The sequence below is a fragment of the Oncorhynchus gorbuscha genome, linkage group LG20, assembly GCF_021184085.1.
Source record: "Oncorhynchus gorbuscha isolate QuinsamMale2020 ecotype Even-year linkage group LG20, OgorEven_v1.0, whole genome shotgun sequence".
Classification (NCBI taxonomy): Eukaryota; Metazoa; Chordata; class Actinopteri; order Salmoniformes; family Salmonidae; genus Oncorhynchus; species Oncorhynchus gorbuscha.
Genome location: NC_060192.1, coordinates 40,136,649 through 40,151,648, shown reverse-complemented (window position 1 = coordinate 40,151,648; position 15,000 = coordinate 40,136,649). Strand labels below are relative to the sequence as shown.

Genomic DNA, 15,000 nt, shown 5'->3' with positions numbered 1-15,000 from the left:
TCTCTGTAAGGTTCAAACCCGTGTAGGAGTTCCACACCGCAATCTGAATAAAAACATTAAGTACTTTAGACCAGAGCCCTATGGCACCCTATTCCCTATATAGTGCACTACTTTAGACCAGGGTTCATAGGGAATAGGGTGCTATTGGGGACTCAAATAGACCCACGTAGATTATCCAATTACTAATATCCTATTGGGTTACACCACAGAGTCCAACTCACAGCAGCGTGGGAAGGGAAGGGGCACAAGTAATAAAGGATCGTTCATCAGATTGACGGGGACGGTTTCCCCGGGGACGGTTTCCCCGGGGACGGTTTCCACGGGGACGGTTTCCACGGGGACGGTTTCCCTGGACACAGATTAACCCTACAGTCCTGGAATAAAAATGATTTGTGACGGAGATTCTCCATGGTCTAGATCAGGGGTGGGCAACTCCAGTCCTCCATGGCCTGATTGGCGTCCTACTCCCCCCCCCCTATCCCCAGCAAACACAGCTGATTTAAACTAATTGCATAAACTGAAAATCATGATTAGGTGATTACTGGAGTCAGGTGTGTTAGCCGGAGCAAGACTGTGACATCAATCAGGCCTCTTGAGGACTGGAGATGTCCGGCCCTGGTCTAGGATCCTAGCTGCAACTCCCATAATGTTAAATAGTTAAAGGTAAGAAGTCCTATAGAGTATAGTTACGTAGATTTAGCTCAACTCTCAGCTATAGAGAGATTTAGATGAATCATTGAGCCAGCCAGACTCGTAGAGGGTCAGAGGGGGTCGTAGAGGGTCAGAGGGGGTCGTAGAGGGTCAGAGGGGGTCATAGTCCAGAGGGGGGTCGTAGAAGGTCAGAGGGGGTCATAGCGGGTCAGAGGAGGGTTGTAGAGGGTCAGAGGGGGTCGTAGACGGTCAGAGGGTGTCGTAGAGGGTCAGAGGAGGGTCGTAGAGGGTCAGAGGGGGTCGTAGAGGGTCTGAGGAGGGTTGTAGAGGGTCAGAGGGGGTCGTAGAGGGTCAGAGGGGGTCGTAGAGGGTCAGAGGGGGTCGTAGAGGGTCAGAGGGGGTCGTAGAGGGTCAGAGGGGGTCGTAGAGGGTCAGAGGGGGTCGTAGAGGGTCAGAGGGGGGTCGTAGAGGGTCAGAGGGGGTCGTAGAGTGTCAGAGAGTGTCAGAGGGGGTCGTAGAGGGTCAGAGGGGGGTCGTAGAGGGTCAGAGGGGGTCATAGCGGGTCAGAGGAGGGTTGTAGAGGGTCAGAGGGGGTCGTAGACGGTCAGAGGGTGTCGTAGAGGGTCAGAGGAGGGTCGTAGAGGGTCAGAGGGGGTCGTAGAGGGTCTGAGGAGGGTTGTAGAGGGTCAGAGGGGGTCGTAGAGGGTCAGAGGGGGTCGTAGAGGGTCAGAGGGGGTCGTAGAGGGTCAGAGGGGGGTCAGAGGGGGTCGTAGAGGGTCAGAGGGGGTCGTAGAGGGTCAGAGGGGGTCGTAGAGGGTCAGAGGGGGTCGTAGAGTGTCAGAGAGTGTCAGAGGGGGTCGTAGAGGGTCAGAGGGGGTCGTAGAGGGTCAGAGGGGGTCGTAGAGTGTCAGAGGGGGTCGTAGAGGGTCAGAGGGGGTCGTAGAGGGTCAGAGGGGGTCGTAGAGGGTCAGAGGGGGTCGTAGAGGGTCAGAGGGGGTCGTAGAGGGTCAGAGGGGGTCGTAAGAGGGTCAGAGGGGGGACGTAGAGTGTCAGAGGGGGTCGTAGAGGGTCAGAGGGGGTCGTAGAGGGTCAGAGGAGGGTCGTAGAGGGTCAGAGGGGGTCGTAGAGGGTCAGAGGGGGTCGTAGAGGGTCAGAGGGGGTCGTAGATAGGAGGAGAGAGAGAGAGATGGGAGGAGAGAGAGAGAGATGGGGAGAGAGAGAGAGAGATGGTAGAGAGAGAGCGAGATGGGGTTGAGAGAGAGATGGTAGAGAGAGAGAGATGGGGGGAGAGAGAGAGAGGGAGAGAGAGAGAGAGAGAGATGGTAGAGAGAGAGAGAGAGATGGGGGAGAGAGAGAGAGAGAGAGAGAGATGGTAGAGAGAGAGGGAGAGATGGGGGAGAGAGAGAGATGGTAGAGAGAGAGAGAGATGGTAGAGAGAGAGAGAGATGGGGTGGAGAGAGAGAGATGGGGTGGAGAGAGAGAGAGAGAGAGAGAGAGAGGTGGTAGAGAGAGAGAGAGAGATGGGGTGGAGAGAGAGATGGGGAGAGAGAGAGAGAGATGGTAGAGAGAGAGATGGGGTGGAGAGAGCGATGGTAGAGAGAGAGAGAGATGGGGTGGAGAGAGAGATGGTAGAGAGAGAGAGAGAGAGAGAGAGAGAGAGAGAGAGAGAGAGAGAGAGAGAGAGATGGGGTGGAGAGAGAGATGGTAGAGAGAGAGAGAGAGATGGGGTGGAGAGAGAGAGATGGGGTGGAGAGAGAGAGAGAGAGAGAGAGATGGGGTGGAGAGAGAGAGATGGGGTGGAGAGAGAGAGAGAGATGGGGTGGAGAGAGAGAGATGGGGTGGAGAGAGAGAGAGAGAGAGAGAGATGGGGTGGAGAGAGAGAGATGGGGTGGAGAGAGAGAGATGGGGTGGAGAGAGAGAGATGGGGTGGAGAGAGAGAGATGGGGTGGAGAGAGAGAGAGATGGTAGAGAGAGAGAGATGGGGTGGAGAGAGAGAGATGGGGTGGAGAGAGAGAGATGGGGTGGAGAGAGAGAGATGGGGTGGAGAGAGTGAAATAGGACCAAAGTACTTGTAGGTCAACATCGACACATCAAAGTTGTGATAAGAGGTTATTCCACGGGTAGTTTCAGAATAACTAGGAAACATAAAGGACTGTTAGGAGTGAGTGGGGGTAAAGGTCAGGAACTGTTCATCGGTAGAGTAAAGAGGAGGCACATCACAAGGTTACGTACTTATAGAAATACAAACCTTGCTCCACCTTTTAGTGAGACGACTGGAGCCTTCAACAAAGCCCTTTTATGAGAAGAGAGGCAGAGAGGAGAAAACAGGAAGTTAACCAGTAGAAACATCCTCTCCATGGCGCTCCTCTGTACACTGGAGCCTTCAACAAAGCCCTTTTATGAGAAGAGAGGCAGAGAGGAGAAAACAGGAAGTTAACCAGTAGAAACATCCTCTCCATGGTGCTCCTCTGTACACTGGAGCCTTCTACAAAGCCCTTTTATGAGAAGAGAGGCAGAGAGGAGAAAACAGGAAGTTAACCAGTAGACACATCCTCTCCATGGCGCTCCTCTGTACACTGGAGAGCAGCTGCTGCCGCCATCAATGCGCTGACATGATGGTCATTGATGAGGAAATAATCTGTATTACCCAAACCAATGGTTGTGTAACAGAGGCACCACACACACACACATCTCAAGAATTACTCTCTATGGAACGGTCAAGCTCTGGAGAAGGAAAGGCTGGTTGTTATTGGCAGGACACGCCCCCACCCACCCACCCACCGACCAAACAACCCCCCACGGTCTGTACTCACCCTGGCCGTGCCATCTTCCTTCAGACTGATGATGTCCAAGTCGAAGTCTCTCCTCAGCCCATCTGTCTTATTGAGGACTATATGACCTGTCAGACCATCCCACTGGGCCTGCGGAGGAGAGGAGAGAGAGGGATGAGAGAGAGAGGGATGAGAGAGAGGGGGATGAGAGAGGGATGAGAGAGAGAGGGATGAGAGAGAGATGGGAGAGGGATGAGAGAGCGAGGGATGAGAGAGAGAGGGATGAGAGAGAGAGGGATGAGAGAGAGCGATAGAGGTGGAGAGAGAGAGGGATGAGAGAGAGAGGGATGAGAGAGAGGGATGAGAGATAGAGGGATGAGAGAGAGAGGGATGAGAGAGAGAGGGATGAGAGATAAAGGGATGAGAGAGAGAGGGATGAGAGAGAGAGGAATGAGAGAGAGGGGGATGAGAGAGAGAGGGATGAGAGAGAGGGATGAGAGAGAGCGATAGAGGTGGAGAGAGAGAGGGATGAGAGAGAGAGGGATGAGAGAGAGAGGGATGAGAGAGGGGGATGAGAGAGAGTGATAGTGGTGGAGAGAGAGAGGGACAGAGATAGGGGAGAAAGAGCGAGAGATAGGAGGGGGGGGGTTGAGAGAAAAGAGAGAACACTGTCATCCTTCTGTGCATCTGAGGAGTCTAATTGAAGCTTTGAAAGCCAACTTTCTCCCTGTATTTTATTTAACCTTTTAACAGCTAAGTTGACATTTACAGTAATGACCTGTGAAATAGTTATAGAGGAGGGGGGGGGATGAGCCAATTGGAAGTGATGATTAGGTGGCTGTGATGGTAAATTCAATCTAAATCAAATCAAACTTTATTAGTCACATGTGCCGATGACAACAGATGTAGACCTTACCGTGAAATGCTTACTGACAAGCCCTTAACCAACAATGCAGTTCATGAAATAGAGTTAAGAAAATATTTACAAAAAAAGAAGAAATGTACGTAACAATAACAAGGCTATATACAGGGTATTACAGTACAGAGTCAAGGTGGAGGCTATATACAGGGTATTACGGTACAGAGTCAATGTGGAGGTTATATACAGGGTATTACGGTACAGAGTCAATGTGGAGGTTATATACAGGGTATTACGGTACAGAGTCAATGTGGAGGCTATATACAGGGTATTACGGTACAGAGTCAATGTGGAGGCTATATACAGGGTGGTACGGTACAGAGTCAATGTGGAGGCTATATACAGGGTATTACGGTACAGAGTCGATGTGGAGGCTATATACAGGGTATTACGGTACAGAGTCAATGTGGAGGCTATATACAGGGTATTACGGTACAGAGTCAATGTGGAGGCTATATACAGGGTATTACGGTACAGAGTCAATGTGGAGGCTATATACAGGGTATTACGGTACAGAGTCAATGTGGAGGCTATATACAGGGTATTACGGTACAGAGTCAATGTGGAGGCTATATACAGGGTATTACGGTACAGAGTCAATGTGGAGGCTATATACAGGGTATTACTGTGGAGGCTATATACAGGGTGTTACTGTGGAGGCTATATACAGGGTATTACGGTACAGAGTCAATGTGGAGGCTATATACAGGGTGTTACGGTACCGAGTCAATGTGGAGGCTATATACAGGGGGTACCGGTACAGAGTCAATGTGGAGGCTATATACAGGGGGTACCGGTACAGAGTCAATGTGGAGGCCAAATCTTTTCAGTCTCCTAAGGGGAGGGTGTGTGGGTTGTCGTGCCCTCTTCACGACTGTCTTGGTGTGTTTGGACCATGATAGTTTGTTTTGTGATGTGGACACCAAGGAACTTGAAACTCTCAACCCGCTCCACTACAATCCCATCGATGTTAATGGGGTCTGTTCGGTCCTCCTTTTCCTGTAGTCCACAATCAGATCCTTTGCCTTGCTCACACTGAGAGAGGGGTTGTTGTCCTGGCACCACACTGCCAGGTCTCTGTCCTCCTCCCTATAGGCTGTCTCGTCGTTGTCGGTGATCAGGCCTGCCACTGTTGTGTCGGAAGCAAACTTAATGATGGTGTTGGAGTCGTGCTTGGCCACGCAGTTGTGGGTGAACAGGGAATACAGGAGGGGACTGAGCACACACCCCTGAGGGGCCCCAGTGTTGAGGATCAGCATGGCAGTTGTGTGGTTGCCTACCCTTACCGCCTGGGGGGCCTCCGGTCAAAAAGTCCAGGATCCAGTTGCAGAGGGAGGTATTTAGTCCCAAGGTCCTTAGCTTAGTGATGAGCTTTGAGGGCACTATGGTGTTGAACGCTGAGCTGTGGTCAATGAATAGGTGTTCCTTTTGTCCAGGTGGGAAAGGGAACTGTGGAGTGCGATAGAGATTGCATCATCTGTGGATCTGTTTGTGCGGTATGCAAATCGGAGTGGCTCTAGGGTTTCTGGGATAATGGTGTTGATGTGAGCCATTACCAGCCTTTTAAAGCACTTCATGGCTACAGACGTGAGTGCTACGGGTCTGTAGTCATTTAGGCAGGTTACCTTCCCATTCTTTGGCACAGGGATGATACTATGGTGAACTGTTTAAAACATGTTGGTATTACAGACTGCCAGGGAGAGGTTGAAAATGTCAGTGGACACTTGCCAGTTGGTCAGCACATGCTTTGAGTACAAGTCCTGGTAATCCGTCTGGCCCTGTCTGAATCTGTCTGGCCCCGTCTGAATCTGTCTGGCCCCGTCTGAATCTGTCTGGCCCCGTGGCTTTCTGAATGTTTATAATGGTCACATCGGAGAGCGTTGATCACATAGTGGCGTGCCGTGGGCCTTCAGTGAGGTCCTACACAGTCCCACCCAAATGAATCCATCATCATGATGCCATGGCTCTAGACACTATACATTTAGACAGAAACGCAGTATAACCAGGCGTCACCCGAGTCTTTTAAATATTTCCCTATTTTTCTTCACCTTTTCATTGTGCGGCTCCGTTGCCCTGCGCGCTTGTTCGTTGAGCTGTAGATCCACTCGGGTGTCCCCAAAAGTTTTCAAAAGCACCATTGCTTGTAAGTGCCCAGCCGTACTTTGGTGTCTCGTTACTGCCTTGGTTAGACAACTCAACTTTGCAAAGCCAGTGTGGCTCCAAACACCAAATCCATCACTTGCAAATAATATGCATCCCAGCAGTACAGTTTACAGTGCTTCTCGGAGCCTGTGAGCCATTGATAGCGGTCGTAGTTGGAACCTTGAAAGAGGCGAACGTTTCCCACAAGGCTTTGTAGCGTCGGCGTTAAATTATATCCTCGACCAAATCGATATCTTCTCCTCCTTCCGCCATTGTGGGTTGAAAAAACAGCTTAGTATTAAAACTTAGCGAATTAATTTGTTTATCAAATTCAGTTTCCTGAAGTTCTGCATAGACCTGCCTCTCAATATTGGTAATCCAATCAAAAGACGTGCACGCACTACGCCTGCTAGCTGGCTCCTGTGTAACACTGGAGCCAGCCAGCAGGCGTACAATAGCCAACTCTAAGGCTGATTGGTTGACACAAAATTTTAATTTCCATTCACTTCAAGCTACAAGCGCACTGTTGATTTTGAAGGCCTGAGGGAAGATTTTAGACCCCTGGCAACTCATGATGGCTGAATATGATTGGATAAAAGATCTAACATAAAGACCAGCCCTCCAAATCTCAACCTGGGGCTGGAAGCAGTGCAACCAAGAGGAACGCTATGGAATGAAGAGTATAACTCTTACTCTGGGGAATCATTTAATACATATTTGTGGGAAAATATATATATTTTTAAATTATATTCTGATGACGTTTAGGCCAGCAGAGAAGGCCTTGCTGGCCCTGACGGCCCTCCACTGCATAGTCGTCTGGAACAGCTGGTGCTCTCATGCATGCTTCATTGTTGCTTGCATTGAAGTGAGCATAATACCACCCGGGTCCTGTTTCAGTAGTAATGAAATCAGACCTTCATGTCGACTCGATTGTGTGTTTTGGATCGTTGTCTTGCTTCACGACCCACCTTCTCAGCTTCAGCTCACAGACGGATAGCCTGACATCCTCCTGTAGAATTATCTGATACAGAGCAGAATTCATGGTTCCTTCTATTAAGGCAAGTCCAGGTCCTGAGGCAGGAAAGCATCCCCAAATCTGGATACACCCACTTACATGACCTTCCTTCCTCTGGACACACCCACTTACATGATCTTCCTTCCTCTGGACACACCCACTTACATGATCTTCCTTCCTCTGGACACACCCACTTACATGACCTTCCTTCCTCTGGACACACCCACTTACATAATATTAATTCTATTAATAAGGCAAGTAATCCAGGTCCTGAGGCAGCAAAGCATCTCCAAACCACCACCGTTGGTATGAGGTTCTTACTGTAAAAATGTTTTTTTTTTTTTCGTTTTTTTTTTCTTCAAAAAAGTCTACAGCCATCTCTTTCAAATAGTCTTGATGAACCATCCAATGAGTCAACTTTTTTTTTGGAAGACATTGGTCCCATTATGTCTGGCGAAAACATAACAGTTTTCTCACAGCCATTAAAACTCCATAGCTGCTGCTTGAAAAGATACCTATACAATGTCTGATTGGTTATCGTTAACCAATCACTGCCCTTCTTCGTTAGGCTTTAAAAAAAAAGAAGGGAAAAGCTCCCTGGTCTTTGAAGTTGAATCTGTGTTTGAAATTTAAATGATTGAACTGGATCTTACAGATGTATGTATGGAGAACAGGGAAAGTAATTAAAAAATCATTCATTCACACAGTGAGTGAGTCAGTGTGTGTGTTACTACATGATTCCATATGTGCTATTTTACAGTTTTGATGTCTTCACTTTTATTCTACAATGTAGGAAAGATAAAGAAAGAAACCCTTGAATGAGTTTTGACTGGTTCTGTATACTGAGGGTATCCAGGGACGACCAGGGGATATTTTTTGAGAGAGACAGAGAGACAGAGACACAGAGAGACAGAGACACAGAGACAGAGAGACAGAGACAGAGAGAGACAGAGAGACAGAGACACAGAGACAGAGAGAGAGAGACAGAGAGACAGAGACACAGAGACAGAGACACAGAGAGACAGAGAGACAGAGACACAGAGACAGAGAGACAGAGACACAGAGAGACAGAGAGACAGAGACACAGAGACAGAGAGACAGAGACACAGAGACACAGAGACAGAGAGACAGAGACACAGAGAGACAGAGACACAGAGAGACAGACAGACAGAGAGACAGAGACAGAGAGACAGAGACACAGAGACACAGAGAGACAGAGACACAGAGAGACAGACAGACAGACAGAGAGACAGAGAGACAGAGAGACAGAGACACAGAGAGACAGAGACACAGGGACGACCAGGGGATATTTTTTGAGAGAGACAGAGAGACAGAGAGACAGAGAGACAGAGAGACAGAGAGACAGAGAGACAGACACAGAGAGACAGAGAGACAGAGACACAGAGAGACAGAGAGACAGAGACACAGAGAGACAGAGACACAGAGAGACAGAGACACAGAGAGACAGACAGACAGAGAGACAGAGACAGAGAGACAGAGACACAGAGACACAGAGAGACAGAGACACAGAGAGACAGACAGACAGACAGACAGACAGACAGACAGACAGACAGACAGACAGACAGACAGACAGACAGACAGACAGACAGACAGAGACAGAGAGACAGAGACACAGAGACACAGAGAGACAGAGACACAGAGAGACAGAGACACAGAGAGACAGTAGAGACAGAGACACAGAGAGACAGAGACACAGAGAGACAGAGACACAGGGATGACCAGGGGATATTTTTTGAGAGAGACAGAGAGACAGAGAGACAGAGAGACAGAGAGACAGAGAGACAGAGACACAGAGACAGAGAGACAGAGACACAGAGAGACAGAGAGACAGAGACACAGAGAGACAGACAGAGACAGAGACACAGAGAGACAGACAGACAGAGAGACAGAGACACAGAGACAGAGAGACAGAGACACAGAGAGACAGAGACACAGAGAGACAGAGACACAGAGACAGAGAGAGACAGACAGAGACAGAGAGACAGAGACACAGAGAGACAGAGAGACAGAGAGACAGTAGAGACAGAGACACAGAGAGACAGAGACACAGAGAGACAGAGACACAGAGAGACAGACAGACAGAGAGACAGAGACAGAGAGACAGAGACACAGAGAGACAGAGACACAGAGAGACAGAGACACAGAGACAGAGAGAGACAGACAGAGACAGAGAGACAGAGACACAGAGAGAGAGAGAGACAGAGAGACAGACAGACAGGAGCTCCTGAGTGGCACAGCAGTCTAAGGCACTGCATTTCAGTGCTAGAGATGGCACTACAGACCCTGGTTCGATTCCAGGCTGTATCACAACCGGACTTTATTGTGAGTCCCATAGGGCGGCGCACAATTGTCCCAGTGTCGTCCGGGTTTGGCTGGGGGTAGGCCGTCACTGTAACTTAAATTAAATAAATAAAAAAGAGAGGCTTTGGAGGTCTGGACACATACTATCCACTCTTTCCTCCGCGCTCTCCGTTCCAGGCAAATCATCACAAGTGGATTTAAGACTTAAAAGATCAGAGCGCTCCTCGTGCATCAAAGGACTCATTTCTGTTAGTATGCAGGCAGGCGGGGAATATATATATATATATATATATATATATATATATATATATATATATATATTTTTTTTTTTTAACACATAAATCCATATTTCTTGGGAGGTTGAGATGGTAAACTGTTGAGATGGGAGAAGAAACGTAGAATAAAGGCACTTCAGAACCTTTAGAGGTGTTTCTGAAAAGTGGTATTTTTAAATTAAACATCTCAAAAAGAAAAAGCTTCACAGCTCTACAAAATAGAAATGTATATTTATATAAATGGAATGAGAGCTGTCTGATTTATATTTAGGCCAGGATTCAGGACTCTCATCTTTGAATGAGCTCACTTAGGGACAGGATTTGTATCTCTGTTGTAACGAATGATTCTTCTATGAATGGTCATGACACACCTAAAGCCTGATTCACACCAATGGGTGTACAATATGGGGTATTTGTTGGGTAAATATTGGACAGAACACACGCTAAGTTCTTTTGACAGAACCAAATTGGGTTGCGTGTATAACACGGGATTAATTTAAGCATCAGTTCAGTTTATTTAACCATCATGCTGGGTCAACCAAGCATCTAATCTAATCTAATCCTTAGGTTCTTTTCAGAAGGCGTGATTTATTAGGGGGTGTGGCTTTCAGATAGAACATATTGGCCACCCGTGATCGTAAATGTCCTTCCTGTTCATCATGATCATGTTCATCAGTTTACACACACACGCACGCGCACACACACACACACACACACACACACACACACACACACACACACACACACACACACACACACACACACACACACACACACACACACACACACACACACACACACACACACACACACACACACACACACACACACACACACACACACACACACACACACAAGGTGTGACCACCATTTGCCTCATGCAGCGCGACACATCTCCTTCACACAGAGTTGATGAGGCTGTTGATTGTGGCCGATGGAATGTTGTCCCACTCCTCTTCAGTGGCTGTGCAAAGTAGCTGGATATTGGCGGGAACTGTAACACGCTGTCGTACACCTCGATCCAGAGCATCCCAAACATGCAGAATGGTTGACATGTCTAGTGGAAGAACTGGGACATTTTCAGCTTCCAGAAAATGTGTACAGATCCTGCGACATGGTGCCGTGTATTATCATGAGGTGATGGTTGGCCTCAGGATCTCTATGCATTCAAATTGCCATCGATAAAATGCAATTGTGTTCATTGCCCATAGTTTATGCCTGCCCGTACCATAACCTCACAGCCACCACGGGGAACTCTGTTCACAACGTTGACATCAGCAAACCGCTCGCCCACACGACACCATACATACTGTCTGCCATCTGCCCGATACAGTTGAAACCGGGATTCATAAGTGAATATTTTCCTTATCTAGTTGAGTACAATGCCGAAGTGCAGGGTCGAGACCCTGTTATCTTATATTTATTAAGGATCAAGGCAGCAGCTACTCTTCCTGGGGTTTATTATGGATCCCCATTAGTTCCTGCCAAGGCAGCAGCTACTCTTCCTGGGGTTTATTATGGATCCCCATTAGTTCATGCCAAGGCAGCAGCTACTCTTCCTGGGGTTTATTATGGATCCCCATTAGTTCCTGCCAAGGCAGCAGCTACTCTTCCTGGGGTTTATTATGGATCCCCATTAGTTCCTGCCAAGGCAGCGGCTACTCTTCCTGGGGTTTATTATGGATTCCCATTAGTTCCTGCCAAGGCAGCAGCTATTCTTCCTGGGGTTTATTATGGATCCCCATTAGTTCCTGACAAGGCAGCAGCTATTCTTCCTGGGGTTTATTATGGATCCCCATTAGTTCCTGCCAAGGCAGCAGCTACTCTTCCTGGGGTTTATTATGGATCCCCATTAGTTCCTGCCAAGGCAGCAGCTACTCTTCCTGGGGTTTATTATGGATCCCCATTAGTTCCTGCCAAGGCAGCAGCTACTCTTCCTGGGGTTTATTATGGATCCCCATTAGTTCATGCCAAGGCAGCAGCTATTCTTCCTGGGGTTTATTATGGATCCCCATTAGTTCCTGACAAGGCAGCAGCTATTCTTCCTGGGGTTTATTATGGATCCCCATTAGTTCCTGCCAAGGCAGCAACTACTCTTCCTGGGGTTTATTATGGATCCCCATTAGTTCCTGCCAAGGCAGCAGCTACTCTTCCTGGGGTTTATTATGGATCCCCATTAGTTCCTGCCAAGGCAGCAGCTACTCTTCCTGGGGTTTATTATGGATCCCCATTAGTTCCTGCCAAGGCAGCAGCTACTCTTCCTGGGGTTTATTATGGATCCCCATTAGTTCCTGCCAAGGCAGCAGCTACTCTTCCTGGGGTTTATTATGGATCCCCATTAGTTCATGCCAAGGCAGCAGCTATTCTTCCTGGGGTTTATTATGGATCCCCATTAGTTCCTGCCAAGGCAGCAGCTACTCTTCCTGGGGTTTATTATGGATCCCCATTAGTTCCTGCCAAGGCAGCAGCTACTCTTCCTGGGGTTTATTATGGATCCCCATTAGTTCCTGCCAAGGCAGCAGCTACTCTTCCTGGGGTTTATTATGGATCCCCATTAGTTCCTGCCAAGGCAGCAGCTACTCTTCCTGGGGTTTATTATGGATCCTCATTAGTTCCACACATTTAGTGTGTTCCCTCAGACCACTCCTCCACTATCACATATCTATAATACAACATCTATGTGTACGTAGAGTGTGTGTCTCTTCACAGTCCCTGCTTCCAGAAGGTGTATTTTATATAATTATTTTTCATCTGATTCTACTGCTTACATCAGTTACGTGATGTGGAATAGATTTCCATGTAGTCATGGCTCTATGTAGTACTGTGGAATAGAGTTCCATGTAGTCATGGCTCTATGTAGTACTGTGGAATAGAGTTCCATGTAGTCATGGCTCTATGTAGTACTGTGGAATAGAGTTCCATGTAGTCATGGCTCTATGTAGTTCTGTGGAATAGAGTTCCATGTAGTCATGGCTCTATGTAGTACTGTGGAATAGAGTTCCATGTAGTCATGGCTCTATGTAGTACTGTGGAATAGAGTTCCATGTAGTCATGGCTCTATGTAGTACTGTGGAATAGAGTTCCATGTAGTCATGGCTCTATGTAGTACTGTGGAATAGAGTTCCATGTAGTCATGGCTCTATTCCCCTAGCAGCTCTCATTCCCATTCACATAGCAGCTCTCATTCCATTCCCATAGAGACAGACAGTTCTCATTCCATTCCCATAGCGACAGACAGTTCTCATTCCATTCCCATAGCGACACACAGCTCTCATTCCCATTCACATAGCAGCTCTCATTCCATTCCCATAGAGACAGACAGTTCTCATTCCATTCCCATAGCGACACACAGCTCTCATTCCCATTCACATAGCAGCTCTCATTCCATTCCCATAGAGACAGACAGTGCTCTCATTCCATTCCCATAGCGACAGACAGTTCTCATTCCATTCCCATAGCAGCTCTCATTCCATTCCCATAGCGACAGACAGAGCTCTCATTCCATTCCCATAGCGACAGACAGAGCTCTCATTCCATTCCCATAGAGACAGACAGAGCTCTCATTCCATTCCCATAGCAGCTCTCATTCCATTCCCATAGCGACAGACAGTTCTCATTCCATTCCCATAGCAGCTCTCATTCCATTCCCATAGCAGCTCTCATTCCATTCCCATAGCAGTTCTCATTCCATTCCCATAGAGACAGACAGTGCTCTCATTCCATTCCCATAGCGACAGACAGTTCTCATTCCATTCCCATAGCAGCTCTCATTCCATTCCCATAGCGACAGACAGTTCTCATTCCATTCCCATAGCGACAGACAGAGCTCTCATTCCATTCCCATAGCGACAGACAGTTCTCATTCCATTCCCATAGCGACAGACAGTTCTCATTCCATTCCCATAGCGACAGACAGTTCTCATTCCATTCCCATAGCGACAGACAGTTCTCATTCCATTCCCATAGCGACAGACAGTTCTCATTCCATTCCCATAGCAGCTCTCATTCCATTCCCATAGCGACAGACAGTTCTCATTCCATTCCCATAGCAGCTCTCATTCCATTCCCACAGCAGCTCTCATTCCCATTCACTGCCCATTATGAGCAGGTGGGAAGCTACCGTCCCACCTGCCCATAAGAAGTTAACAACAGCTGGTGGGCGATTTCTAATGTTAAGGAAGTCTCGAGTTTGAGCTCGTCGTAGTTAGAATACCACATGAAGAACATCTACATTTTTCATAGCAGTTTATTTACTAGGGTGTGAACATTTAAATGTTAAAACATTTAAACAAAGTCGGGATCCTTAGAAGTAGAAAACAGTTCACGTTCATCTCTCGCTCTACTCCGCCTTGTCTGCCTCCCTTTCCATTGGTCTTGACTTGAGCTATTGCTAGTGAAGTGCAACATTGTATCAAATCATCAACTGGGTTTGCCCCGAAGCTGTCACTTGAGAACATGCAACATTAATTAGCCTTTCGCAGGGCCTCAAGAGTTTCCTGCGCCAGTGAGGTGAGGTCATACAGCTGTTTTGTTTTCACAACGTCTTCGCTGGATATGCGGAACCATCAGATCATGATATTTTGCTCTTTCACTATGAAGCCTAGTGAAAAAAAATGACTGAGAAGCTCAGCTTATTAGTGATGGACGTGGTGAGTTATGACAATCAGAAATCGGGCATTTTCCTACTTTTTCATGCAACAGACCACGTCGGTCTACTTTCTGTGTGTGGTCTGCCTCAATGTTATCAGGAAATGTTTTTATTTTATTTTTTATTTTACCTTTATTTTACTAGGTAAGTCAGTTAAGAACAAATTCTTATTTTCAATGACGGCCTGGGAACAGTGGGTTAACTGCCTGCTCAGGGGCAGAACGGCAGAGTTTGTACCTTGTCAGCTCGGGGATTTG

At 47.7% G+C, this 15,000-nt stretch overlaps 1 protein-coding gene across 2 annotated transcripts in view; it reads right to left on the bottom strand.

Moving 5' to 3' along the window:
• The window catches only part of LOC124007011 (glutamate receptor ionotropic, kainate 1-like), a 116,181-nt gene that overhangs the window by 44,547 nt on the left and 56,634 nt on the right, over positions 1 to 15,000 (bottom strand). For both annotated transcript variants that reach the window (XM_046317245.1, XM_046317246.1), the window contains exons 9-11: positions 3,465 to 3,572; positions 2,900 to 2,944; positions 1 to 43 (exon numbers count right to left, since the gene is read on the bottom strand). The exon at positions 1 to 43 is cut by the window's left edge and continues 71 nt beyond it. In XM_046317245.1, coding sequence (XP_046173201.1) covers positions 1 to 43; positions 2,900 to 2,944; positions 3,465 to 3,572 — 196 coding nt within the window. The remainder of the gene's footprint in view (positions 44 to 2,899; positions 2,945 to 3,464; positions 3,573 to 15,000) is intronic.